Source organism: Hylobates moloch, unplaced genomic scaffold, assembly GCF_009828535.3.
Source record: "Hylobates moloch isolate HMO894 unplaced genomic scaffold, HMol_V3 SCAFFOLD_6, whole genome shotgun sequence".
Classification (NCBI taxonomy): domain Eukaryota; kingdom Metazoa; phylum Chordata; class Mammalia; order Primates; family Hylobatidae; genus Hylobates; species Hylobates moloch.
Genome location: NW_026652281.1, coordinates 12303805 through 12330152, shown reverse-complemented (window position 1 = coordinate 12330152; position 26348 = coordinate 12303805). Strand labels below are relative to the sequence as shown.

The window sequence follows — 26348 nt, the reverse complement described above, 5'->3', positions numbered from 1 at the left end:
TGAGCTGGAACATGAAAGAGACAAGAAACTAAAGGGAGAGAATTCAACACAAGGAGATCCCTAAAAACAAAGGGGTGAGGAACACCAGATTTTGGTAAATCCCAAAGGGGGATTATTATGAGCCAAGGAGGGAATGGTACAAGGAGACTCTGAGAAGGTTAGCAAGGACTGGATGGAAATTTGGGTTTTACTCTAAGCAGCATGGCGGCTGCTATAGGTTCAGAGTCCGGAGGTGCCACATCCTGGTCCCAAGGGTGTTATCCATCAGGACAGAAGCTGAAATTGCCAGGCAGGATCCTGGGCAACTAGGCAACTACAGAAGTCTGATACGCAAGGAAGATCTCAATCCAGCTAAGGAATAGGAAAAGCATGCTAACTACAGACCAGGAAGCCTCCCAGTGGGGAAGCTCAGTTAGCTATAAGGAGGGTCTGACCAGGCACAGATGGTGCACGTGAGGCAGCAAGACTCATCTCCAGCCCTCAGTGCTGGGGGAAATGGTGCTCCATGCGTGCTGGGGTTGTCAGCACTGGCTCAAAGACCGAGTCCACTAAAGATACAGAGCAAAGGTACTCAGGACCAGCACTAACAAGAGATGAGAAAGCCAAGGCTGGCAGCTTGCTTGACTGAGTGATGGATCATATGCAGGCAAGTCTGGGACTTTACCTTGAACATACTTCTTCCATCTTTATTCTTAGCACTGTCGTCCAAGCTGGGTGGACTCAAGAAATACCTAAACCAGATCATGCCCAATTTTGCTTAAAATCCTCCCACAGCCACCTGCTATACCTGAAATGCAGTCTAAATTCCTCGATGAGGTCTGTAAGGCCCTGCACTGTCTGACTCCTGCCCATCCATTACCCTTACTTCCTCCTCCTTCAACCTCACCTCCTCCACCCGAGCTTCAGCAGCATTCATGTTTCTGGTCTTGAGCCCACCCAGGCCTTCCCTATCTTGAGCCTTTGAACGTGTTGCTCCTTCTATTTTGAACACTCCTCTTCCCAATTTTTGACAGTCTGCTTCCTTCAGGTCTCAGCCTCAGTAAGACCTGTACAGAGAAGCCTTCCCCAGCACCACTCTTGAAAGTAGCACCTTGCACAGCCACTGCAGGCCAGACCATTCTCTCTCCCTTTAACCCATTTGATACTCTCCATTGTATTTACTGCCATTTGAAATGATCCCGTTCTTTTATCTGTCAACTTGTTTAGACTCTTGCCTCCCTTCCACTAGAATTTAAACCCTACATGAGGGAAGACCTGGACTATATTGTTCCAGACCCCAGTGCCTGGCATGGAATAGGTGCTCAATACATACTTACTGTGTGAATGGAACAATCCACCAATACAGAGAAAGAGGACTAGTTGGACATTTTCTATGTTTAACAATAAAGATGTGTTGATTGAGTGAATTAATGAATAGATGAATGAATGAATGAACAAGCTATAATTTTAAAAGATTATGTTAAGACAAGGTTTCTAAAAATAAGTAAATACATAAATAAAAGACAGGGTTTCTCAGCCTGGGCGTGATTGAGATTTTGGGCAGAATAATTTTTTTGCTGGGTAGGGAGGGAATGCCCTGCGCACTGTAGAATGGTGAGCAGCGTCTCTGGCCTCTACTCCCGTACCGCCAGCGGTGGCAATAGAAAAGGTCCCCAGACATTGTCAAATGTCTCCTCGGTGGGACAAGGGTAGGGGCAAAACCACTCCTACTTGAGAACCACTGCTTTTAAAAGAAGCCATGATGGCAAAGACAGTCACCAGCAAGATACAGGAATTCTAGTTTCCTGTAGCAAGATAGTCCTCCATAGAAAGGAGAGAGACAGCTGTAGCCTGTTTGCCAACAACGGCACCCACAGCCACTCATCAAGAACACCCACCAACTTTCTGCCGGCTTTCTGCAATATTTACAGACATCTGTTTGGAGCTGCAGTCAGACCAAACGTGGCTATTTATCAAGCCCACGCAGCTCTTCTGGGCTTGAGGAGAGTATAACATGCTTATTACTTGCAAACCTCTGAAGGACTGTAATGAGTTTTCCCCTCCCGTTTGGTAAATGATGGCACAAAACTGCTTCTCAAGCCAGCTCTATAACTTCATCTATGGAATATAAAGCCCATAGGGATTCAAAGAAAATTTTCTTGGGCTCTCTGAGCCTCCAACTAGAAGATTTAATAATATCAGAGATGATTAACGTTTCCTCTTAGCCATCTGTCTTTGACTTTCTGGTAAATTTAATTCACAAAGCAGAGTGGGTCTACTGCAGCCTCGGGTTTGCTTCCAGATACTAAATGTGCAGCTGTACATTAAGTTGAAAGAAAGTAAATCTCACCAAACAGTTTAGAGATGGAAAAGAAATAAAAAATACTAGCATTTTTCAACCAAGCAGCAGCAACAGTGTTCAGAGCCTACTGTGTGCTGTGTGCTAATCCTCTTTTAGGATATCGAGTCTACAGAAGTCATAGACGACATGTTAATACTTGCATTTGTCAACCAAGCAGCAGTAACATTGCTGAGCACGTACTATGTGCTATATGACAATCCTATTTTAGAATGTAAAATCTACAGAAGTCATAGACAATGTGTTTCCTGCCCTTGAGTTTATAATTTAATGTCTGAGACAAAAATAAAATCTATAAAACAATTAGACAATAACTTAGTATGCAATCACAGAGTATTAATTTCAACTGCAATTGGATGTGAAAACAAGAGAGAACAATGTTAAGAGTGAATGTTAGCCAGGCGCAGTGGCTTACACCTATAGCCGCAGCACTTTGGGAGGGTGAGGAAAGCGGTTCACTCGAGATTGGGAATTTGAGACCAGCCTGGCCAACCAGGGTGAAACCCCATCTCCACTAAAAATACAAAAAAAATTAGCCGGGCATGGTGGCAACGCCTGTAGTCCCAGCTACTTGGGAGGCTGAGGCAGGAGAATCACTTGAACCCAGGAGGTGGAGGTTGCAGTGTGCCAAGATCGTGCCACTGCACTCTAGCCTTGGCAAGAGAGCTAGACTCCATTTCACAAAAAAAAAAAAAAAGAGAGAGAGAGAGAGAATGTTGAGAGATGGATTTTACAGATGAGGTGGGGCTTGCTTGGTATGGGAACGATAGGAAAGGATAGGAATGATTTGGATAATACTGGAGTTACCAAAAATAGATATTACAAGCAGGAGGGACAATGTGAACAACATCACAGAAGTGGGGGTGAGTATGGAGTGGGTGGGGTAGAGAGAAAAGTCTGGGCTAAACAAAGCACAGGTTGCTGGCTGCGGAGGAGAAGTAAGATTTGTTTGCTCAATCGAGTCAAATCATGGTCCCCTTTGCTGCCAGGCAGAGGAGTTTGAGCTTACATCCTGGGTAGGGGGATTGCTGTTGGAGAGTATGGGGCCTAAGAAGCATGACACCATTTCACCTTCTCCTCTCCCTGAGGCCCACCCTGGCCCCAACTATGATCACTGTAAAGATTCGCACTTAGATACAGCTGTGGTCTCTGATTAAAATTGCCTTCCCCCATCTGCCACTTCATAGTACCCAGAGGGCTGCACAGAGATCTCAACAATTCTTTAAATGTTCTATTGAAGACTTGATCTGGGCCAGGTGTGGTAGCTCACACCTGTTATCCCAGCACTTTGGGAGGCCAAGGTGGGAAGATTGCTTGAGCCCAGGAGTTGGAGACCAGCCTCAGCAACATGGTGATACCCCATCTCTACTAAAACTACAAAATATTAGCCAGGCGTGGTGGCACACACCTGTGGTCCCAGGTACTCAGGAGGCTGAGGTGGGAGGATGACTTAAGTCTGGGGGGCAGAGGCTGCAGTGAGCTGAGATTGTACCACTGCACTCCAGCCGGGGTGACAGAGGAAGACCCTGTCAAAAAAAAAAAAAAAAAAAAAAAGACATTATCTTCACTATTTTACATGATTTATATAAAAGTCTATGGCTACACTCTCCAGTACGGTACGACTGGTCACATACGGCTATTTAAATTTAAGCTAATTTAAATTAGGTCAAATTAAAAATTCAGTTCCTCGGCCACCCGCGGTGGCTCATGCCTGTAATCCCAGCACTTTGGGAGGCCGAGGCGGGCGGATCATGAGGTCAGGAGATCGAGACCATCCTGGCTAACATGGTGAAACCCCATCTCTACTAAAAATACAAAACATTAGCCGGGCGTGATGGCAGGCGCCTGTAGTCCCAGCTACTCGGGAGGCTGAGAGGCAGGAGAATGGCATGAAACCAGGAGGCGGAGCTTGCAGTGAGCCGAGATGCGCCACTGCGCTGCAGCCTGGGAGACAGAGCAAGACTCCGCCTAAAAAAAAAAAAAAAAAAAAATTCAGTTCCTAATTTTACCTATGCACATTTCAAGTGCTCAGGGCAGCACAGCTATAGGAGAACTGTTCCATCGTTGCAGAAAGTTCTATTGAAACTGGTCTATGAGATGGTATCATCCTGTTCTGGGGAGGTAGGAAAAGCTTTGTCTTCCTCACTTTGGCTGTAGTGAAGGTTGCTGCCCAAATGCAGTCATTTATTGGATGTAAGCGTCCTCAGTCTCGCTGAGTCTTCTGCATTTTTACCTCCATGTTAATGACTATGGTTTAATTAGATTTGTGTTTTTCATTCTAAGCTGTCACTAAACCTGTACAGAGATAGACTGGCCCGAAAGAATAAATGAAGGAAGAAAATGTGATGCTGAGCTTGATAAGGACGTTTATCTGTCCCAGGACAATAGGGTAACTTGAAAAAAAGATTAGGCTGGGCGCAGTGGCTCACGCCTATAGTCCCAGCACTTTGGGAGGGCGAGGTGGGTGGATCACGAGGTCAGGAGATCGAGACCACCCTGGCTATCACAGTGAAACCCTGTTACTACTAAGAATACAAAAAATTAGCCCGGCATGGTGGCACGTACCTGTAGTCCCAGCTACTCAGGAGGCTGAGGCAGGAGAATCTCTTGAACCCAGGAGACAGAGGTTGCAGTGAGCTGAGATCGTGCCACCGCAATCCAGCCTGGGTGACAGAACGAGACTCTGTCTCAAAGAAAAAAGATTAATGTGGGACACCAAGAACAGAGAGGGTGGCATGGCCTGAGTCAAGGCTGTGCAGTGATGTGATTATCAGTTCTGAAGAAACTTCAACTCTAGCACCAGACTGGGAAGGGGACAGAGAGTATCAATGATGCCAAGCATCCAAAACAGATACCGCACCCTAAACTAGGAGGCGAAGACTCAAGGAGAAATTGTGGAAAGTCCAACTTAACTATGGCAGATTTCAGCTAGCTGGCATGGACCCTATTTAAAGATTTAGGAGCTCCTTCTGAGGCACGGAGCACAGTGTGGGGTGAGGATTTAAAAGTGTCTACTGGCTTTGCAGACACTGCTGCTGCACCATGGTCAATCCCACTATATCGGGGTTGACAGTGCGGTTGATGGTGAGCCCTCGGGCCATGTCTCCTTTGAGCTTTTGCAGACAAGTTTCCAAAGATAGCAGAAAAATTTCGTGCTCAAAGCACTGGAGAGAAAGGATTTGGTTGTGAGGGTTCATGCTTTCACAGAGTTATTCCAGGGTTTATGTGTCAAGGTGGTGACTTCACACACCATAATGGCACTGGTGGCAACTCCATCTATGGAGAGAAATTAGATGATGAGAACTTCATCCTAAAGCATATAGGTCCTGGCATCTTTTCCATGGCAAATGCTGGACCCAACACAAATTGTTTCCAGTTTTTCATCTGCACTGCCAAGACTGAGTGGTTGGATGGCAAGCATGTGGTCTTTGACAAGGTGAAAGAAGGCATGAATATCGTGGAGGCCATGGAGTGCTTTGGGTCCAGGAATGGCAAGACCAGCAAGAAGGTCACCATTGCTGACTGTGGACAAGTCTAATAAGTTTGACTTATCTTAACCTCCAGACCATTCTATCTGTAGCTCAGGAGAGTACCCTCCATCCCATTTGCTCGCAGTATCCTATCATCTTTGTGCTGTCGCTGCAGTTCCCTTTGGGTTCCAAGTTTTCCTTGTTCCCTTCCATGCCTGGCTGGATTGCAGAGTGAAGTTTATGATTATGAAATAAAAACTAAATAACAACAAAAAAAAGCCTCTCCCAAAATCAGGCTCTGTGTGTTGTGTCATGTACACAGTGGTTTGGAGGGTGAACTGATGGCAGCTGGTCTGGCTGGGAGGCCATGGCAATTTTGGGGGCATGAATATAGGTAAGCCACCAACCAAAGTGGGGGTGTGGGATGGGAGAGAATAAACCCATCTCAGCCATTGACAGAAAGGAAATCAGAAATAAAGGACAAAGGGGAAGCAAGAGTCAGAAATGACCAAGGGTATTTTAAGCTGGGAGGTCAGGAACAGGGAAGCCAGCAATGGCATTTTAGTTAGCAGGGACAGACACTGGTGTGAAAAAGTTGATGAGCTTAGATGTGAGTTTGGTTTAAAGTCATAGTAGGACATGCAGGTGGAGCTGTCCACAGACAAGTCAAACCCTCAACCACATTCAGGTGAGAGAAGACTGGATAATTACTACTACGACTGCTACTACTATTACTACTACTGCTACGACAGTACAACATTTCTAGAGGATTCACTAAGTACTAGGCATTGTTCTAAGTGCTTTATGTATTAACTGATCTAAACTTCCCAACATCGCAATAGTATGCAGGTATTATTATCCCCATCTTACAGATCGCAAAAATGAGGCTCTAGAGAGATTATGCTTTCCCATAGTCCCTGTTTACCATTGAATTTGATGGAAATTTGAACCCCAGGAAAGTCTGATGCATAGAAGTTTTTGGAAAGGAATAATGAATAAACTCATTGAACAAAAGAATGGGCAAAATAATTCTACTAGGAAGTGCTTAGCATAGTATGTTTATATGTGCCAAGTACCTTGCATGTATTAACTCGTTAAATCCTCATGATTACCCCCAGTGGTGATAACTGTTACTCGCATTATGATACAAATGAGGGAACGAAGGCGTACACAGAGGAATAAGTTGCCCAAGTAACACGGCCAATGCATGGCAAAACCAGCTTTGAGACCTAGGCAGTTTGGCTCTCGAGTCCATGCTATGGACATTAGCGTCTCCACTATGGTGGGAAAGACCAGAACCCTACCACCCCCGCTTTATTCCTGCCTGTCTGTGAATCCTTCGTCCTTAGGGCATCCACAGAAAGGCAGCAGTAAAGGAACCACCACAGCCACCTGACAGGTCATTAGCTGCTGCTGACAAGCCAGGAAGTCCATAGAGAAACAGCCTTTGGGTTTGGCCCAGGCTCATTGTTGACCTTTCAGAAAGCAGTGTCAGTAGAAAGATGGGGGCAGAAGTCTAAATGCAGAGGTTCGCGGAGGGAAGGTGCAGGCAGGACAGGCCAACAGCCGGCATAAGCCTCCCATCTGGCACTGAACAGGACAAATGCCCGGAAGCCAGCCAGGAGGAACAGAGGTCACAGGAGGGCTATTTAGAAAGCCAACTCGTGGTTGCCTAGGTCTGGGGGACTTGGAGACAATGGAGAGGAACTGCTGATGGGCATGGCATTTCTTTTTGGAGAGATAAAAATGTTCTAAAATTAATGGTAGTGATAATTTCACAACTCTGAATATGCTAAAAAAAAAAAAGGGGGGGAATCATACATTTTAAGTAGGTGAATTGTATGGCATATGAATTATATATAAAGCCAATATAGAGATATCATATACATGCTAAGATAGATATGCTAGTATACACATACATCACACATGAGAAAGGCAGAGATTGAAGGGTTGTTTAATGCTGAGATCAGGGGAACTTGGGAGATGGGAAGACGCACAGCCTTAGAATCTCTGGATCCCTGGCCTCAATCCTTATTAATATCCTAGCTGTGTGACCTCAGAAAACCATCCCAACTGGTCCGTTCTCCCAGTTTTCAGATGAGCAAAATGGGGCTCCAGAAGCAACTGCTGTGTTTGCTGTAGGTCCCTACCCTTCATTTTTTCCTTCCTGCATGACTTCTTTCCCTTAAGTGGAATTGTAAATTTTTCAGTTCAACATAATCACCCCAGCCACTTGCCCACACACACACATTTCCGATTTCCACGTACATTCTCCCAGCTGGCCGTAGTCTCATGTGTTTTCGGCAGCTCAAACTTACCAGCACCATCACGCCCCCAGGCCCTGCCACGCCCTTGCACCCAGCTCTGCTCTGAGCTGCCCAACAGACCAAAGAAATTAAGGCACAGCTCTGCCTCGGTGTATACATCTGTGACAGGCTGAATAATGGCCCCCTAAAGATGTCCACATCCTAATCCCTAGAATATTTGAACATGTTGCCTCATATGGCAAAAGGGACCTTGCAGGTGTGACTAAATGAAAGATTCTGAGACAAGGAGACTACCCTGGATCATGCAGATGGACCCAATACAATCACAAGGGCCTGTGTAAGAGAGAGGCAGGAGGGTTGGAGTCAGAGGAGCAGATGCCATGACAGAAGCAGAGGAAGAAGGGTGATGTGATACTGGGAATGGGAAGAGCCTGCAGAAGCCAGAAAAGGCACAGAAATTAAGGAGCCAGCCCTGCTGGCTTGACGTTAGCCTTAAAGAGACAATTTCAGGCTTCTGATTTGCAGAACTGTAAGAGAATAAATTTTTGTAGTTTTACCTAAATTTGAGGTAATTTATTGTAGCAACAACTGGAAACTAATACATACCACTAATACCACTCAACAAATGCTTACAGAGTGCCTGCCTGCTGCACACCAAGCACCGGGCCGGGCTTTGCAAACACAGTTGCAAGTGAGAAAGCCTGGGCGTATGCTCAGGGGCAGCCAGGATGGTGGAAGTGAACAGTCAGACAATTATATAAGCAGGAAACGAAGCCTGGAGGAAGAGAGCTGGGCAGGGGTGAGACCCAGGCCTGTGCCACAGCCTGGGCAAAGGCCTGGAAGTTGGAGAGAGAGATGGAGGTTGGCACATTCAAGGGCAGAAAAAAGGTTCATCAGGCTGAGCACAGAGTGATGGGGAGGCTGACTTTGAATGGAGGGGAGAGGAAACGGGATAGGAGGAACTCGCGCCAACCGCCGGAATATACCCATCACTCTGGCCTTACTGGACCACTGTGGTTTTCAGAAACCTGAGTCTGTGCCTCCCTGCCTCTGTTCCAGTTGTTAACTTGGCCTGCATGCCCTTCCCTCAGCCTTGTCCTTCTGCAAAATTCCTGGTCACCTTTTAAGACTCAGCCCTGGTGTCGACTCTTCGGCAAAACCATTCCTCCCTCTTGCCATTACCCCAACCCTGAGTTAGGAGGTACCTCTTTTAGATCCCACGGGCTTGCCTCCATCATTGACATGTGCACGGGCAATTTCCTGTGAAAAATGGAGAGAATAATGCTACCTTCCTTCGGTTTCTATTTGGAGGGATTAAATGACCTAATGCACAAAAGTTACTTAGCTTAATGACTGACAGAGAGTAAGTGCTCAAAGTTAGCTGCCATTACAGGGCATTGCAAATGCATTTCCCCAGAGAGTTGAGATATTCGAGGTCAGGGACTCTTTGGCAAGGTGCCAAGGGAGGAGAACACAGGATATGCCCTTCAAAAGATTTCTGGGGCCTCAGGGCATGCATTTTCATCACCCTGGTGCAGCATCTCCCATCAAGGTTCTAAGCAGACAACTTCATCTACACCAGGAGACCAGCGTGTTGCAGGATTAGGCTTATTCACAGCTCAGCACTCCTTGTTAGGAGTCTGGGAGCTCAGCTCTGAATACATTCCTGTTACAAAGAAAATGCTCGTCCTTGCCTTTACGCCTGTCATTCGGATGAAAATACTTCACAAAACTGGATTTCCTTGTGAGCCGGGGACAGAGTCAACTCACACTGCCCTTGGCTGTGTTTTAAAAGACACAGACCAGGATTCTGCTGTTTCCAAAGACTGGAAAGTTTCTATTTGCCTTTGAGGTTGATGGAGAAATTACTTTATATATCTTATTTGCAAAAAGGCAACAGAGGACCAATTTCAAGATTTTTCCAAGATATCTGTACTGATATGTTAATCACAGATTCTTCATTTGCTAGACTAAATAGATAACTGTGCTGCAGACCAAGATTCATGAATCCTGGGACATACATTTAAATCAGATAATGCATGAGTAAAAGGTCATATCCTCGCAGATAAATGTGCTGTGGATATTACCACTACTCCCACCTCTGGAATCCACACTCCGGTCTGAGCATCAGTTTCCTCCATTAGAAATGGGGATACTACCATGTTCCTTGTTATTACATAGGATTTATGATTATTATGCAATCAATTAAGTCCATATGTGGTGAACTCTTGTACACTGTAAACCACTCTGCTGACACGAGGCATATTATAATGTGCAGAAGCAGCTCTGATTGGATGGGGCAAATACTTGGTCCAAAAAACTGGTTTTGGTTTTTGTTTTGTTTTGTTTTGTGTTCGAGACAGTTTCACTCTTGTCACCCAGGCTGGAGGGCAATGGTGCAATCTTAGCTCACTGCAACCTCTGCCTCCCAGGTTCAAGCAATGATCCTGCCTCAGCCTCCCGAGTAGCTGGGGTTATAGGCGACGCCAGCCACCATGCCCAGCTAATTTTTGTATTTTTAGCAGAGACGGAGTTTCACCATGTTGGCCAGGCTGGTCTCGAACTCGTGTGCTCAGGTGATCCACCGGCCTCGGCCTCCCCAGGCGCTGGGATTCCAAGTGTGAGCCACTGTGCACAGCCCAAACTGGGTTTCTTAACCCTTCCACTTCCTAGCGGTTTGTCCTGTCGCACTTCATTTTTCTCTTCCTCCTCTTCCTCCCCTATAACATAGGAACAGCTGACTTTATTTCCAAAACAGTTGTGTATGAGTTTGCTAGGGCTGTTGTAACAAAGTACCACAAACCAAGAGGCTTACACAACAGAAATGTGTTGTCTCACCATTCTGGAGGCTGGAAGTGTAAAGATCAAAGTGTCTGCAGGGTCCGTTCCTTCTGAGGGTCACAAAGGAATCTGTTTCATGCATCTCTCTTAGGTCTGGCAATCTTTGGCGTTCTTTGGCTTATAGACACATCACCTCTATCTCTGCCTTCATCTTCACAAGGCATTCCCTCTGTGGGCATCTATCTCCAAAATTCCCCCACTTTATAAGAACACTAGTATTGGATTAGGGCCCACCCTACTTCAGTATAATCTCATCTTAACTAATTACATCTCCAAAATCTCCATTTCTAAATAAGGCTGTGGTGGAGTTGCTGGGAGTTAGGATTTCAACATATAAATATTTGGGAAAGAGGGGAGGGACACAGTTATATCCATAACAAATTGTGAGTCACATACAATCGAAAACGGGAGATGCCTTGCAAATTATAAAGGGCTAAAGAGATAAAATTTTGCATGAGGGTCAAAAGGGCAAACTCCAGATTAAGTTCAAGTCCACCCTCCTCCAGTTATAGCTGTGATTTCTTGAGAGAGTAGCTTCACTTCTTTCCTAAGCCTTGCTTTTGCTATCTGTGAACTGAGGATGATAGCAGGGCCTCCTCTGTGGGGATGCTGTGAAAACATCATGAGGCTGTGCGTGCAGGGCTTAAGGCATGCCCTGGCACCCAGTACGAGCCAGCCTGTTACCAGATCAGAAGGGGTGGGTTAGGTGGGGCCCTGTCTTTCCATCACCTTGCAGTCAAACCTCCCAGAGCTGGTTTCCTCCCTGATGTGCTACTGCTGTGGTGCAAACAGGCTTACCAGTGACCTTTCCTCGTGCTTCTACTCATTTCCAAAGGCAACTGTGGGAGCTGCTTTATGGAACAGAAGCTCTGAACAGCACAAATGATAAACACATGCTGGTGTTTGCATTCCTCTAACCCTCCAACCTCCTAGTCTCTGATTACTAAACTGTTAGCTTGTTTTGGGAGGTTCTGCCAGGAAAGTGCCACGCTCCAGTTAGTCATTTAATAAACTCTAAGTGAGCAGCTGCCTGCAGAGCCATGGACAAATGACAAAGTAGCAATCATGGCTAAAGTGTGATATCTGCCCAGAGCCAAGCACTGTGCTGAGCACTTTACATGCATTAGCTCATCAAGACTCATGGCAATCCTGTAGGGAAAGAACTATTATTGCCCCCGTTTTACAGATGAGGGCACCGAGGCTTAGGGCATTAAGTGACCTGGTCAAGGTTACACAGACAAAAAGTGGTAGAGCCAAAACTCAACTCTCAGACTGGCTCTTAACTGAAGCTGTGCTTGTCACCAAGGCCTCAAACCCCTCCAGGAGCGGCGATGACTTTGTCCTGAGCTCTTCAACCTGGTTGCCCCATCTCCCTGTTTAGAGGCATCCTGATTTGCAGTGGAGAGATGGGCTTGAACACCCTGGTTCATCAGTTCCTACCTTCTGTGACTAGACAGGTGACACTGCGTCTCAAACCTTTCTGCATCTGTAACTTTTGCTCTTCCTGACTGTTTCAAAGTCTATTGCAAGCAGTGTGCAAGCTGTAAACTGAATGCTGTGTGTGGAAATGCCACAGAGTGGGTGCTTGATACAACTTGAGCTTGCTTCTTCCTTTCCACTTCCCTTCCAAAATGTGTGTCATTTTCATAGCTTCCCTAGCACATTCACACGTGTTATCATTCAGTTAGTTTGCTCAACCGACACCAACTGAGTGAGGATGGGGATGTGGTGATTGAGCTCTGTTCCCAAGATCAGGAGCTGAAAACCACGTGATGCTCACCCAACCTTTCCAGGGTTGATAAGAAGACTGAGATGAGGACAGAGGATGTGTTCTCCAAGACACACAACTCTACTAAGTAGTAGCACAGATTCGCTTGACTTTAAGTCCGGTACTTGAGCCTCACCACCTCCCTTTCAGCCTCACCCAAATGGCTACAAATTACCAACTAGTTAGGCTCCAATTTCATTGCATTTTTATTGTTTGGCAGTTGGACATACTCAACACGAGCATGTTTACCTCCCAAGCTACACCATACGCAAGGCTGTGCTGGGAAGTACAGAGGTGACAATTCAAAGAGGCTATACCTGACTCTACACCTTCTATTTGCACAGCATTTACTTGCCTTTGTGGGGGTGAAGCCCCATAGTAAATCCACAGAGATAGGCAGGAAAGATGTTATGTTCATTACACAGATATGTGTGTCTTATAAACATAGACTGAGTAAGGTAATTTGCACAAGGTAGTAGAGCTGGGAATCCAAGCCACATTCCTTATTCCGGAGATCATATGAGTATGTGTGTGTTTGTGTATATCCGTGTATTTGTGTGTTTGCTTATGTGCTTATTTTGCCCTTTCTCCCAGCATAATTTTCTCTTGCAATTAAAATAAGATACAAATATATAACTACAATATACAACATTTAGAAAATAGGAAAAAAGTGCCGAGTAAGGTGGTTCGTGTCTATATTCCCAGCGTTTTGGGAGGCCAACGCGGGCGGATCAGTTGAGGTCAGCAGTTTGAGACCAGCCTGGCAACATGGTGAAACCCCATTTCTACCAAAAATACAAAAATTAGCCAGTCGTGGTGGTAGCTGCCTGTAGTCCCAGCTACTTGGGAGGCTGAGGCACAAGAATCCCTTGAACCTGGGAGGCAGATGTTGCAGTGAGCTGAAATCACGTCACTGCACTCCAGCCTCAGAAGCAGAGTGAGACTCTGTCTCAAAAAAAAGAGAAAAGAGAAAAAAAGGCAAAAAATATTGCCCATAATTGTGCCACCCCAAACAAAACCATTGTTATTGTCAGACTGCACCCCATTCCTGGCTTTACTCCCATATATCTTTTCCCTCTCTGACCACCACTTCCCCTGCAACCAGTTGTCATTATAAATGCCCCAAGTCTGCTCATGAGCCTTTATGAGCAAATTAAGGGAATGTTATGATGCTTTTCTAAGCAGAGACACAGTCACAGCAAAATGCAAGAGGCATTTGCTTTGGTTCAGCATTGTTGACAGAGCAAGGGCGAGGAAGTTCATGGCTGGCAAGCATCAAGTTCAAAGGGTGAATGAGGAGTGGAATGGGAGAAGACACGGCAGGTAATGGCCAGAGAGCTCAGAGGTGGGGCTGATGTTGAGATATACAAACAAGATGGTGGTAGGTGTGTGACCAGTAGTTTACTTTTTTTTTTTTTTTGAGACACAGTCTTGCTCTGTCGCCCAGGCTGGAGTGCAGTGGCATGATCTCAGCTCACTGCAGGCCCCGCCTTCTGGGTTCATGCCATTCTCCTGCCTCAGCCTCCCGAGTAGCTGGGACTACAGGCGCCTGCCACCACGTCCGGCTAATTTTTTGTATTTTTTATTAGAGATGGGGTTTCACCATGTTAGCCAGGATGGTCTTGATCTCCTGACCTTGTGATCCGCCCGCCTTGGCCTCCCAAAGTGCTGGGATTACAGGCGTGAGCCACTGCGTCCGGCCCGTAGTTTACCTTTTAGTTAGTATTTAATGCATTTTTTGCTGGTTTTCCTCCATAGTCACAGAATCATTCAAAAGAATTGTTACCCGGGTCCTATCAAATGCCTCTTACTTATTCTCCTATCAGAGCAGGTGGAATATATTTCTCTTTAGACACAATGTGGTTCTAACTCCCAGGTTTGCAGGCCATCAGCACTTCCTTCTCCACTCCATGGCAGACATCACTAATCAATCCCACTTGGCATCAGATCTCTCTCAGCACAACATCCCACTCCCACTCAGAGACGTTAAATTAAATGAACCACTGTGGGTCACCCTCACCCCAACCTGAAATAACCTAACCAATGTTCAGCGCAACCAAAGCGGGCAGAGCAAGAAGAGATACCAATTTCAAGAACAGCTGTCAGTCGTGATCTTGTTCTTGCTGTTTCTCAGGATAATTTTCACCGCATTTATGGTTTGCCGAGGAAGTGGCTGTCTTAACAGGCATTTAGAGAAGCTATCAGCCACAGTTTTTCAGTCCAAAGTCATTCACCGTTTTCCTAACTCTGATTTGTTTGTGGCAGTGTTTTCACATGATATAAACACCAGTTATTTCAGGTCTTCCAATGTGCTGGTATTTTAAAAATCTAAACTTTTTGGGTTTATGTATAATTTACTAAAATTCTATTAGAAAACAAAAAAGCATACACAGCCCTAGACATTACTGGTTGATGAGCTCATCCTATTCCTTTCTTTATCCTTGGTTCTAATCAGCCAAAAAGGAGCAGAAGGCCATGGATGGAATAAGAAATGCATGGTAATATTCACTTCTGAGTAATTAACCTCACCTGTATATGTCAGGGGACAACAGTGAATGGGGTTTTTTATATAATTTATCACATTACCATAAAAACATTGAGTAGTTATCTGGGTAGATGCCAAGGCAATTGATGAAATTCAGCAGCTATTTTTTATCCAGTCACTAAGTTTTTTTCTTAACCCAATAAATGCTTTAAAATAGAATTAAAATCAAAACCAGTTTAACTACTTTAAAAGGGAATTTAAATGCCAAACAATATTATATTTGGTAAAACAATGTAAGACCCTCAACAAGCTGTACAAGACAAGGATGGCCCCTACCAGAAGAAGTGCTAAAAAGAAAATCGATCAATCAATCAATCAATCAATCAATGGAATAAAAAGGCCGAGCATGGTGGCTGATGCCTATAATCCCAGCACTTTGGGAGGTCGATGGCGTGGGGCGGGGCGGGGAGGGGGCGTGGATCACCTGAGGTCAGGAGTTCGAGACTAGCCTGGCCAACATGGTGAAACCCCATCTCTACTAAAAATACCACAAAAACCTAGCTGGGAATGGTTGTCCACTCCTGTAATCCCAGCTACTCGGGAGGCTAAGGCAGGAGAACCACTTGAACCCGGGAGGCTGAGATTTCAGTGAGCCAAGATGGAGCCACTGCACTCCAGCCTGGGCGACAGAGGGAGATTCCGTCCGAAAAAAAAAGAAAAAAGAAAAAAAGGAATAAAAAGATTATACCTTACACTCTCATAGTAGATAATGCTTTCAATGTGCAGCATTCCCTTTCTTAAAAATTTCCTTGAGAATAGTCCATCTTTGTTTTTAATAGACATCTCCTGGGTTTAGTCTCAGATCTCATTTAGTAAATGAGAATTTGCCAAGAAACTTACCCTCACTGAACTGGAGTTTTCTCACTTGTAAATTTGGGACGAATTACAATAGATACAGCATATGACAAGCACACAGAAAATATGATATTTCCCCCTGCTATGTAAGCTCTACCTCTGACTTGCTTTTGGTTGTTCTTTTTCATGTGGAGTCCAACGCTTAAAAATGCATTTGCTTCTTGAAATAATTTTGGAAATAGACTTTGCAATAGGTAGTTAGTACATATAATACAGTCTTCCTGATCCTTAGTTTCTGAGGGTAAAAATTAATATACATAACACCTATAATAGATACTAAAAATAATAATAGCACTACTAGTTACTGAAGACTTATTCTAAGCCAAGCATTGGACTGGACCAGGGTATACAAAAATGGAAAAATCACAGGCCCAAATATCTTACAGAGAAATTGGGTACAACCACCCTATCTACACTTGGAAATTCTGATTTGGAGATCACCTTGGGTGTTTTCTATTTTTAGAAGTAATCATTCAATGCCACTTGATTTTAAAATTATTAGGTTGGTGCTAAAGTAATTTTGCAGTTTCTCTCATTCCTTTTTTTTTTTTTTTTTTTTTTTTTGAGACAGAGTCTTACTCTGTCATCCAGGCTGGAGTGCAGTGGCGTGATCTTGGCTCACTGCAAGGACTGCCTCCAGGGTTCATGCCATTCTCCTGCCTCAGCCTCTCGAGTAGCTGGGACTACAGGTGCCTGCCACCACGCCCAGCTAATTTTTTGTATTTTTAGTAAAGACGGGGTTTCACCGGGTTAGCAAGGATGGTCTCGATCTCATGACCTTGTGATCCGCTCGCCTTGGCCTCCCAAAGTTCTGGGATTACAGGCATGAGCCACTGCGCCCGGCCCTCTATCATTACTTTTAATGGCAAAAACCAAAATGACTTTGGCAACAGCCTAACAACCGAAAAGGAATAACCATATTCCCCCATCAAAAAAGAAACGCTTCTGTATTATTTTACACCACTCTATCTTATTCCTGGTGTTACTGATTTGCTTTTTTTTTTCCATTAAAGGCACCATTGGTGTATCCATGTGGTTTGTCTATTCTAAGGTTCCATTTATATCCTGCTTTTTTTACAACGGCTTTTAATTTTAACAGGATTTTTTGTTTATTGCTTTATTTCCATCCTGTATTAGTCTTTCCAGGCTGCCATAACAAAATATCATAGACTCAGTGGCTTGAACAATAGAAATTTGCTTCTTAGTTTTGGAGACTGGGAATTTCAAGATCAAGGTGTCAGCTAATTTGATTCCTGGTAAGGGCTGTCTCTGGCTTGTGGACAGCCACCCTCTCACTGTGTCCTCACACGGTCCCCACTCTGTAGAGTCTCTTCTTATAAGGGCACTAATCCCATCATGGGGGCCAGCCATTATGACCTCATCTAACCCCTAAGTGCCTCCCAAAGCCTCCATCTCCAAATACTGTAACCATTGCATTGGGGTTCAGGGCTTAAACATATGAAATTAGGGAGAAAAATCGTTCAATCTATAACATTTCCTATATTCCCTAGGGAGAGATTTAGAGCATTCTTTCTTTTCTAACTCATATAAGAACTTTGGGCCAAGAAATGTGCTTTAAATATTGTTTGGGCAGCATATGGATTCCTTCCTTGACCCATATTTTTATGTAAGAAATTTTTTTTTTTTCAATTTACACATAGTTGCACTTCATTGTTTTCATTCATTTGTAAGCCTACTTGTCTTCACTGAACACGTACTACTTACCAAGCCTGGGACAAGGCCCTGAAGAGCTAGAAAATCAAAATACCTCAAAGAAAAAAACAACTGGCGGTAAAGGAGAAATGTAAACCAATGATTAAAATACAATGTTCCAAGCTCAATAAGGACAGAGGTTCATAGGAAATACTGATGTCAAGTAAGAGGAATTCAAATCTGCCTAATGTGGTTATGAAAGATCCTTATAAAATATCCCCTACCCATCAATATATTGGGCATTATTTGTATGCCTCTTGTTGGCAACCTGTAAAGAAAATTGAATGTTTTAGATGAACCAAATCTTGCAATAATTTTCCTATGGCTAAAAGAAAAATGAGAACATTACGTTTGTTGGCATGGCTTGATTTTCTTCAAGGAAGAAAAGAATTTGAAGCGTATTAAATTTGTTGGCATAACTTGATTGTCTTCAAAGAAAAAAAGAATTTGAAGCAAAATCAAGAAAGAAAAAGCAATAGCTGAGAGGAGATGCCTGAAGTTATTCTCGCTGACCTTTTCTGTTTGCCAAGATTCCAACCTTACTTTTTACACGTAAAAATTTGACAAGGAGGTTTTTTCAGAAGTTCCCTGAAGGTAGCTTCTGAGTGCAAACATAGAGTAGCCTTGCCACCTCTGCTGAGATCATTTTTCTGTTCAGATCCATTTTTATGTGATTGTTTTCCTGCTTCTGGTTCCCACCTAGCTGCTGTTTTTAAGTGTCCTCTGTTGTACCATTATTCACAGGTTGATGTTCCATGTTTTATTTTCTAGGTTGGCAGCCTTCCCTGAATCATTATTCTGTTTATATCATTAGCTGCAATGTAGGTTTGTTGTGTTACAGCATCACATGGTATTTGCTTTGCAAATATGACTCACTGTCTCTTTCATCACCTATGTTTGTGCGTCCTCTGAAGTGTTTATAGGCTTATCATAGGCCCGCGCGTTGAGAAACATGGTCCTAAAAAATAGTCATTAAAAAGAGTCAATAGCTACTGCATCTCTCCTTGACATTCCAAGCGTTCTGTCAGATCTAGGAGGTTTAGGCTTATATTTACTGCAGACTTAATTTTTTACTTTTCCTCGACTAATTTTTTTAGGTTTCTTTACCCAAACCTTCCTTGACATTTGAGGTTCCCCTCACCATCACTCATGAATTTTGGAAGGCCTTGGCTCACATCAGGAATTCATTTCACCACTGTCCCCCCAGTAATGAGTGTTAAATTAATGGTTCTTCCCAGATGTGCTTAAAAGTTCTCTAAAGTACCTTCTTTATTCACTCATCAAAAAGTTTGTCACCTACTCTGTGCTAGGGGATATTGTAAGGTGAGGACAGCAAAGCCCCTTTGTCTTAATGTTGAGAGCCTGGAGGGAGAGAGATTTGATGTTTGAACTCATTTGATAATTACAGTGCAATGTGGAGTGCTTTCAGAGCTCCTTTGGAAGCAAAACATCACCAGGTCTGGGAAAAACCAGGCAAGGCTTCAAAGACGATGTTGTGCTTGACCTGGTTCTCCATCACCAGCATACTTACCATTTTACACTGTGACTTGCACAATAGGACAGTCATATGATTGATGGACAGATGTCAACACTTAGCTTGGGATCACCTCAAATCAGAGCCTGGGCTACAGACTTATGTGCAGGAACTTATTTGAGAAATGATCCCAGAGACAAAAAGTGAGGGAGAAGAAGAACATTTGGAAAATGAAGGAAGGATGGGTTATCAAAGGCAGCTACTGCTGTGAGTGACTGGTGTTTGATCCCACTCCCTGGGAAAACTAAGGAAATGCAACTCAAAACTGTCTTCCTGAAAAACTAAGGGTGGATGCATATGTCATTGACGGTCACTCCCCATCAGTCAAGGGTGGCCCCAAAGCACCAACTCCCAGTATTTTAGGGTTGTGCATGCATGTAAGCGGGCTGCCCTCTCTCACATCAGAGATACCTCTGGGTGAAGCAGAGCTTAAGGTAGGCCCCAAGGAACTGCCATCTTCCATATGCATGAAGTTGATCAAAGTCTGTGTGGAAATGGCCCTGGCAACAGCAGCTAGGGTATAAAAGGGCCCAGAAGATTTAAAGTGATGTAGAAGAGGTGTTCAATACAGTGGATTCAATTTCTTCCATGGGATAAGATATAGGGACCTATGAAGTTGGTTACATCTTGCAGGAGGCAGCAGAGAAAACTCCCAATTGGAGGTCTACACAGGGAAATGCTGGTAAATATTTTAACAACCAGCCCTAGGGGGAAAAAAAAAACCAGCCCTGCTGTGTAGCATTTGCCAGTTTCCACGCTGTAAATACTCCCATCATGACCAATAACAAGTTATCAACATGACGACACTGAATAGAGAATTGGGAAGGGATGTGCACAATCACCTCTCGGAGTGAGTGCCCCATACTTATTCCCTGGACTCCAATGCCACAGAGTTGGCTGACAATACGATGGCCTGAAGGGCAGATTCCACCAGGCATAGAGCTCACTTTTGCTGGTCTCTTGTGTGCAGAAACCCTGGCTATGTCTGTGTTTGACAACCTGGTACAAGACAACTGGGGAAAATCTCAAAACATTCAGAATTTTTTGCTATGAGGCTATATAAAGAAATCAATATCCAGGCAGAACCTCTCTCAGTAGCCCTAGGCACCAAAGGCCTGCCTTAGGTCCATTGCTGCATAATCCTTTAGGTCTCTGTTTTGCTCTCACTTCTTGGACACCCCATGCCCAGCTCAAGTCCCTCCTATGTACTCCCAGCACTCTATTACTTCCAACACAAAGATGTAATTTTTTTTATCGTCCATATTTTCCATAAAGCTGTAAGCTTCCTAAAAGCAGGTGTAGACATCATGTTCAGTTTAATATCCCCAACAGTTAATTTACGAGCTCAGTACCCAAAACTTCATAGTTCTCCTCCTCCCCTATAGCTTCAGGGAGGAGTGGTGCCAAGTGCTAGGTTTGCCCCTGAGCTAGGCAGTTGTGGTCTATCAAAACCAAAAGCCCTTAGCTGTATTTCTCACCATCCATCATTTTAGTGCCTGTTTAGAGAGAATCATAATAAAAGCAGAGAGTGGCAGTGAAACATTGAAATATCCACTTCAGGCAATGATAGAAAAGCCATCACAAGGGCAGGACATGGGGGCTCACGCCTGTAATCCCAGCACTTTGGGAGGCCGAGGCGGGTGCATCACCAGGTCAGGAGATTGAGACCATCCTGGCTAACACGGTGAAACCCCATCTCTACTAAAAATACAAAAATCAGCCGAGCGTGGTGGCCGGCACCTGTAGTCCCAGCTACTCGGGAGGGTGAGGTAGGAGAATGGCGTGAACCCAGGAGTTGGAGCTTGCAGTGAGCCGAGTTGGCGCCACTGCACTCCAGCCTGGGCGACAGAGGGAGACTCCGTCTCAAAAAAAAAAAAAAAAAAAAAAAAAAAAAAAAAAGTTCAAGACCAGCCTGACTGAGATTGTGAAACTCCATCTCTACGAGAATTACAAAAAAATTAGCCACACGTGGTGGTGAGTGCCTGCAATCCCTGCCACTCCGGAAGCCGAGGCAGGAGAATCTTTCTTGAACTCAGGAGGCAGAGATTGCAGTGAGTCAAGATAACGCCACTGCCCTCCAGCTTGGGGGACAAGAGCGAGGTACTGTCTCAAAAAAAAAAAAAAAAAAAAAAGCCATCACAAGACTCTTCATGATTACAGATAATAGGCCCTGTTGGAGGCCGGGCACGGTGGCTCACGCTTGTAATCCCAGCACTTTGGGAGGCCAAGGCGGGCGGATCACGAGGTCAGGAGATCGAGACCACGGTGAAACCCCGGCTCTACTAAAAATACAAAAAATTAGCCGGGCGTGGTGGCGGGCGCCTGTAGTCCCAGCTACTCGGAGAGGCTGAGGCAGGAGAATGGCGTGAACCCGGGAGGCGGAGCTTGCAGTGAGCCGAGATTGCGCCACTGCACTCCAGCCTGGGCGACAGAGCAAGACTCCATCCCCCAAAAAAAAAAAAAAACGTAGGCCCTGTTGGAGTTTAGAAAAAGCCAAGAACACTTCCTGAATCTGCAGAAGAAGAGGTGCTCATTGTCTGATCGCCATGACCTCTCAGTGGCTCAAGACAGGAAAAGGAGGCCGGGCATGGTGGCTCACGCCTGCAATCTCAGCTCTTTGGGAGGCCAAGATGGGCACATCATGAGGTCAGGAGATTGAGACCATCCTGGCTAACATAGTGAAACCCATCTCTACTAAAAATACAAAAAATTAGCCAGGCATGGTGGCGGGTGCCTGTAGTCCCAGCTACTTGGGAGGCTGTGGCAGGAGAATGGCATGAACCCGGCAGGCAGAGCTTACAGTGAGCCCAGATGGCGCCACTGCACTCCAGCCTGGGTGACTGCGCAAGACCCCGTCTCAAAAACAAAAAAAAGACAGGAAAAGGAGAATGGAATTGAGTAGGAGGAAAGAGAAGTAGCGGGATGTGGATAAAGGATGATAATAATATGACAATAACATACAGCAATGATGATAATAACCAACACACATTGAACATTGACCATCTACTGGACACTGTCCTAAACATTTTGTAAGGACTGTATTTCATTTAATCCTCACAATAACCATAAGAAGTAGAGGTTATTATTTATCCCTATGGATTACAGAAGAAAATGAGTCACAGAGGAGTAAAGTCACTTGCCCGAAGTCACACAGTAAGACATGAAAGACAAAAACTTATATTTAAACAGTTTTTGAAAATTAGGTGATGATATTCTGTGATAAGCTGTATATTGCTTCTAAATCTTACCTCCTCTGCACTTCTTTTCCTTGCCTCTCTGCAGTAAGGATTGTAAAGATTTCTTGGCAGGTGAAGTGGCTCATGCCTGTAATCCCAGCATGTTGGGAGGCCTAGGCAGGCAGATACCTTGAGGTCAGTAGTTCGAGACCAGCCTGGCCAACATGGTGAAACCCTGTCTCTACTAAAAATACAAAAAGTAGCCAGGCATGGTGGTGTGTGCCTCTAATCCCAGCTACTTGGGAGGCTGAGGCAGGAGAATCACTTGAATCCAGGAGGCAGAGGTTGCAGTGAGCTGAGATTGCAACACTGCACTCCAGCCTGGGCAACAGAGGGAGACTCTGTCTCAAAAAAAAAAAAGACTTCTCTTGAGCTACTGAGTGCTGAGCATTCTGCCTGCATCTTCTCCTGCAATCCACCCACAACCAATCAAACTTTGGTAGGTAAGGGGGCAAGGGTTCAGAGAGATTCAGGAGCTTGTCCAAGATCACATATCTGCTCAGTGGAGGACCTGGGATTTGAACCGACATCACTGGGGCTCTGAATTTTTCCATGCCTGCATACATTCCTGCCCTTCAACCCAGTCCAGCCTGCTCGCCCTCCCTTCTTGCCTCCTAAGAATGGCTCCTGTGGGAACACCACAGGCCTGTAGAAGAATTCAGTTTGAAACCACTTTTCAAGAATGTGATAACAGCCAAACTGCTAGAGAGGGCAGTTTTAGGCAACTTCTCATTTCGTTTTAGAAAACAAGAATGCCCTTTAATGTGAAATTCAATTAGAGTTGGAATATTGTTTGCAAACATATGAATTATTTTCATAAGGGAAAAAGGCATCCCTGAAGTCCTACTTGATTCCCTAAGACTCTGACTAGGGTCCCAGAACCTGATGTGTAAGCACGGATAGCATGCCTGCTTTGAGAAAAGAGAAAATGAAAACTTGGGAAATGGCAGCTGCTCTTTTTCTCGTGAAGGGACATTTCACAGATGTCCAGTTAAAGCTAAAAAACGAGCCTCTCAGGGTATGTTTCACAAACATGAATCCTAGTAGTTCAGAAATTCATTATACAGAATCACTTTCTAAGAATACACTAGGCGGCCGGGTGTGGTGGTTCACGCCTGTAATCCCAGCACTCTGGGAGGCCGAGGTGGGCAAATCACAAGGTCAGGAGATCAAGACCATCCTGGCTAACACAGTGAAACTCCGTCTCTCCTAAAAATACAAAAAATATTAGCAGGGCATGGCGGCGGCCGCCTGTAGTCCTAGCTACTTGGGAGGCTGAGGCAGGAGAACTGCGTGAACCCGGGAGGTGGAGCTTGCAGTGAACCAGAGCGAGACTCCTTCTCAAAAAAAAAAAAAAAAGAAAAGAAAAGAAAAGAATACACTGGGCATCAAAACATTTAAAAGACTCTGAGAAGCCCTGCATTAAAGAAATCTCATTGACATTAGTCAAGCTACTACTTCTCAAAATTGTCAGTGCATCATCATTATTATTAGACATTTGTTCAATATGTGCTATATGCCAGGCATTGTGCTAAGAGCATTATGATATTACATCTTTAAACAACCCTGTAAGATGCAATTGCTATCCCCATTTTAATAGATGAAGCAAAAGAATAGAGAAATAACTTTCCCAGAGTCACATTGCTACTAAGTGGCACAGCAGGGATCTGAACCCACGCAGCCTTGCTTGTAACCACTATAGGCAAACATTTACTATCATCCCACAGGCAGGGACCCGGAACTGGTTTGCAGTAACCTACCACTGTACACCAACTGTACCACCCAGTAAGACCAGTGTTCAAACCAGAATCCTAGCTGATTCACAATGAAAAACATAACCTCCATCTCAGAAGTGCAATATCATTGGTTATCCCAGTGTCCCAGTTGCAAAGAAAAAGGAAAATACACATTGTAAACAGCCAAGGTCCTTGGTTATGATAAGGGAGCAGCAAAACAATGAGGTGATTGGTGGCTTTAATTACTTGATCATTTCCCCTACTATCAGCCCAGGGGAGACCAGACCTTCTCATCCTGTGGCATAGTGCCCTGTATGGTACTGAGGATTCAGTACTTCCCTTAAATTCATAAAAACAGGCCCCTGCCCAAGGCCCTGGGCTTCATAGGACCCTATATGGACCCTCCCTCGGCCTCACCCTTGCTATTCTACAAGGCCAAGAGGATATAGGCCTATGCAAGACTTCAGCATCCCCTGACCAAATGGCCCTGAGCCCTCTTGCGGTGTCTTCACAAGCTTCTTTTCTAGCCCATCCTCCTGTGGGTCAAATGTGCCACCAGATTGCACTTCCCAAAGCTTGAGGAGTGGCTGTTTGTGGGAGGTGGGGAAGGAGCTTGCACGTGCAGCCTGGGGGTCCACATGAGTGTACACAAGGCACCCCAAGGGGATGGACGGTGCTGAGACAGGAAGAAAGGGACTCCCCAGGGGGTGGGGTCAGCTGTCCTCACTCCCCACCTCTGGCACAAAACTCGGGAGGATGAGAGTTCTAAATGGGAACCAGGTCCTCCTGGGCTTGATGATGGTGTATTTGTCAAGGGAGGAGGATAGAAATACTTCACTTAAAACAAACTAATGGTATGTTAGGTTGATTTATGTCCACTAAATATTTAGACATATGACACATGGGCCAACATTTGTACTCTTCGTAGTCTCATCTTGGACCCCACAATATAAGGGGTGGGCCCACCATATCTCTTCAATTCCTCTAAGGCAGTGTGACATAGTAGAAAGACATTCAGTACGCATTTACGGAATGCCTACATTTTACCGTGAGCTTCCTAGAAAGAGTCAAGCCTGAGTTAAAGTCTTGACTCTACCACTTCCCAGCATAAGTAAGTTCTCTTTAGTTGTTTTCAACATCAGTTTCCTTATCAGTAAAGTGGGGTTGATCACCCTCTGCAAGATACCAGCAAGGTAGGGGCGAAGTTAACATAAGTAAAGTGCCTGGGATTGAGTCTTACATATAATATGTGTTCAATAAAGAAAATAACATGATGGAAAACACAACAAAAATTGCAAAATGTTAATAACTGTTGAGGCTGAGTGAATGGGGACAAGGTGGTTCATTGTACAAGCCTACCTTGTTTTTTTTCTGCACCCAGGCTGGAGTGCAGTGGCATGATCACGGCTCACTGCAGCCTCAACCTCCCAGGCTCAAATGGTCCTCCCTCCTTGGCCTCCAAAAGTCTACTTTTTAATTTTTTTTTAACAATAGAATGAAATTTTAAAAATTAAACATAGCATCCAATTTCAACTGGATTATTCTCACTGGCCAGGCAAACATGTTGCTATTTCTCCTACTGTAAAGTTTCTCTTGACCTCACCCCACCTGATAGCTATGGTCTTAGTCTGCTCAGGATGCTAGAAGGAAAAAACATAGACTGTGTGCTTAAACAACAGATTTTTCTTTCCCACAGTTCTGGAAGCTCCGAAGTTCAAGATCAAGGTACTAGCAGATTTTGTGCTTGGTGAGGGCTCTCTTCTTGGCTTGTAGACAGCTGCCTTCTCACTGCATCCTCATAGGGCAGAGACAGAAAGTTACGGTTTTTCTTCTTCTTCTTCTAAGGGCATCAATCCCATCTCGAAGGCTTCATCCTCATTACTTTATCTAAACTTAACACCCTCCCAAAGGCCTCACCCCCTAATACCATCACATCAGGTGTTACGGCTTCAACATATGCATTTGCGGGGGTGGGATCATAGGCATTCAGTCTATAGCAGCTTTTGCTATTTCTCTGATCCCCTTTGCTACAAAAGGTTTAAAAA

At 44.7% G+C, this 26348-nt stretch overlaps 2 protein-coding genes across 2 annotated transcripts in view; both read left to right on the top strand.

The window, feature by feature from the left end:
• Positions 1 to 26348, top strand: part of VAT1L (vesicle amine transport 1 like) — a 195228-nt gene that overhangs the window by 97755 nt on the left and 71125 nt on the right. The gene's annotated exons all lie outside the window — the stretch shown is intronic.
• On the top strand, positions 1591 to 7510 carry LOC116470792 (peptidyl-prolyl cis-trans isomerase A-like). The gene is made up of 3 exons (XM_032755838.2): positions 1591 to 1677; positions 2438 to 2552; positions 5452 to 7510. The coding sequence occupies exons 1-3, from the start codon at positions 1591 to 1593 to the stop codon at positions 5874 to 5876; spliced, it is 627 nt and encodes a 208-aa protein (XP_032611729.2). The 3' UTR covers positions 5877 to 7510.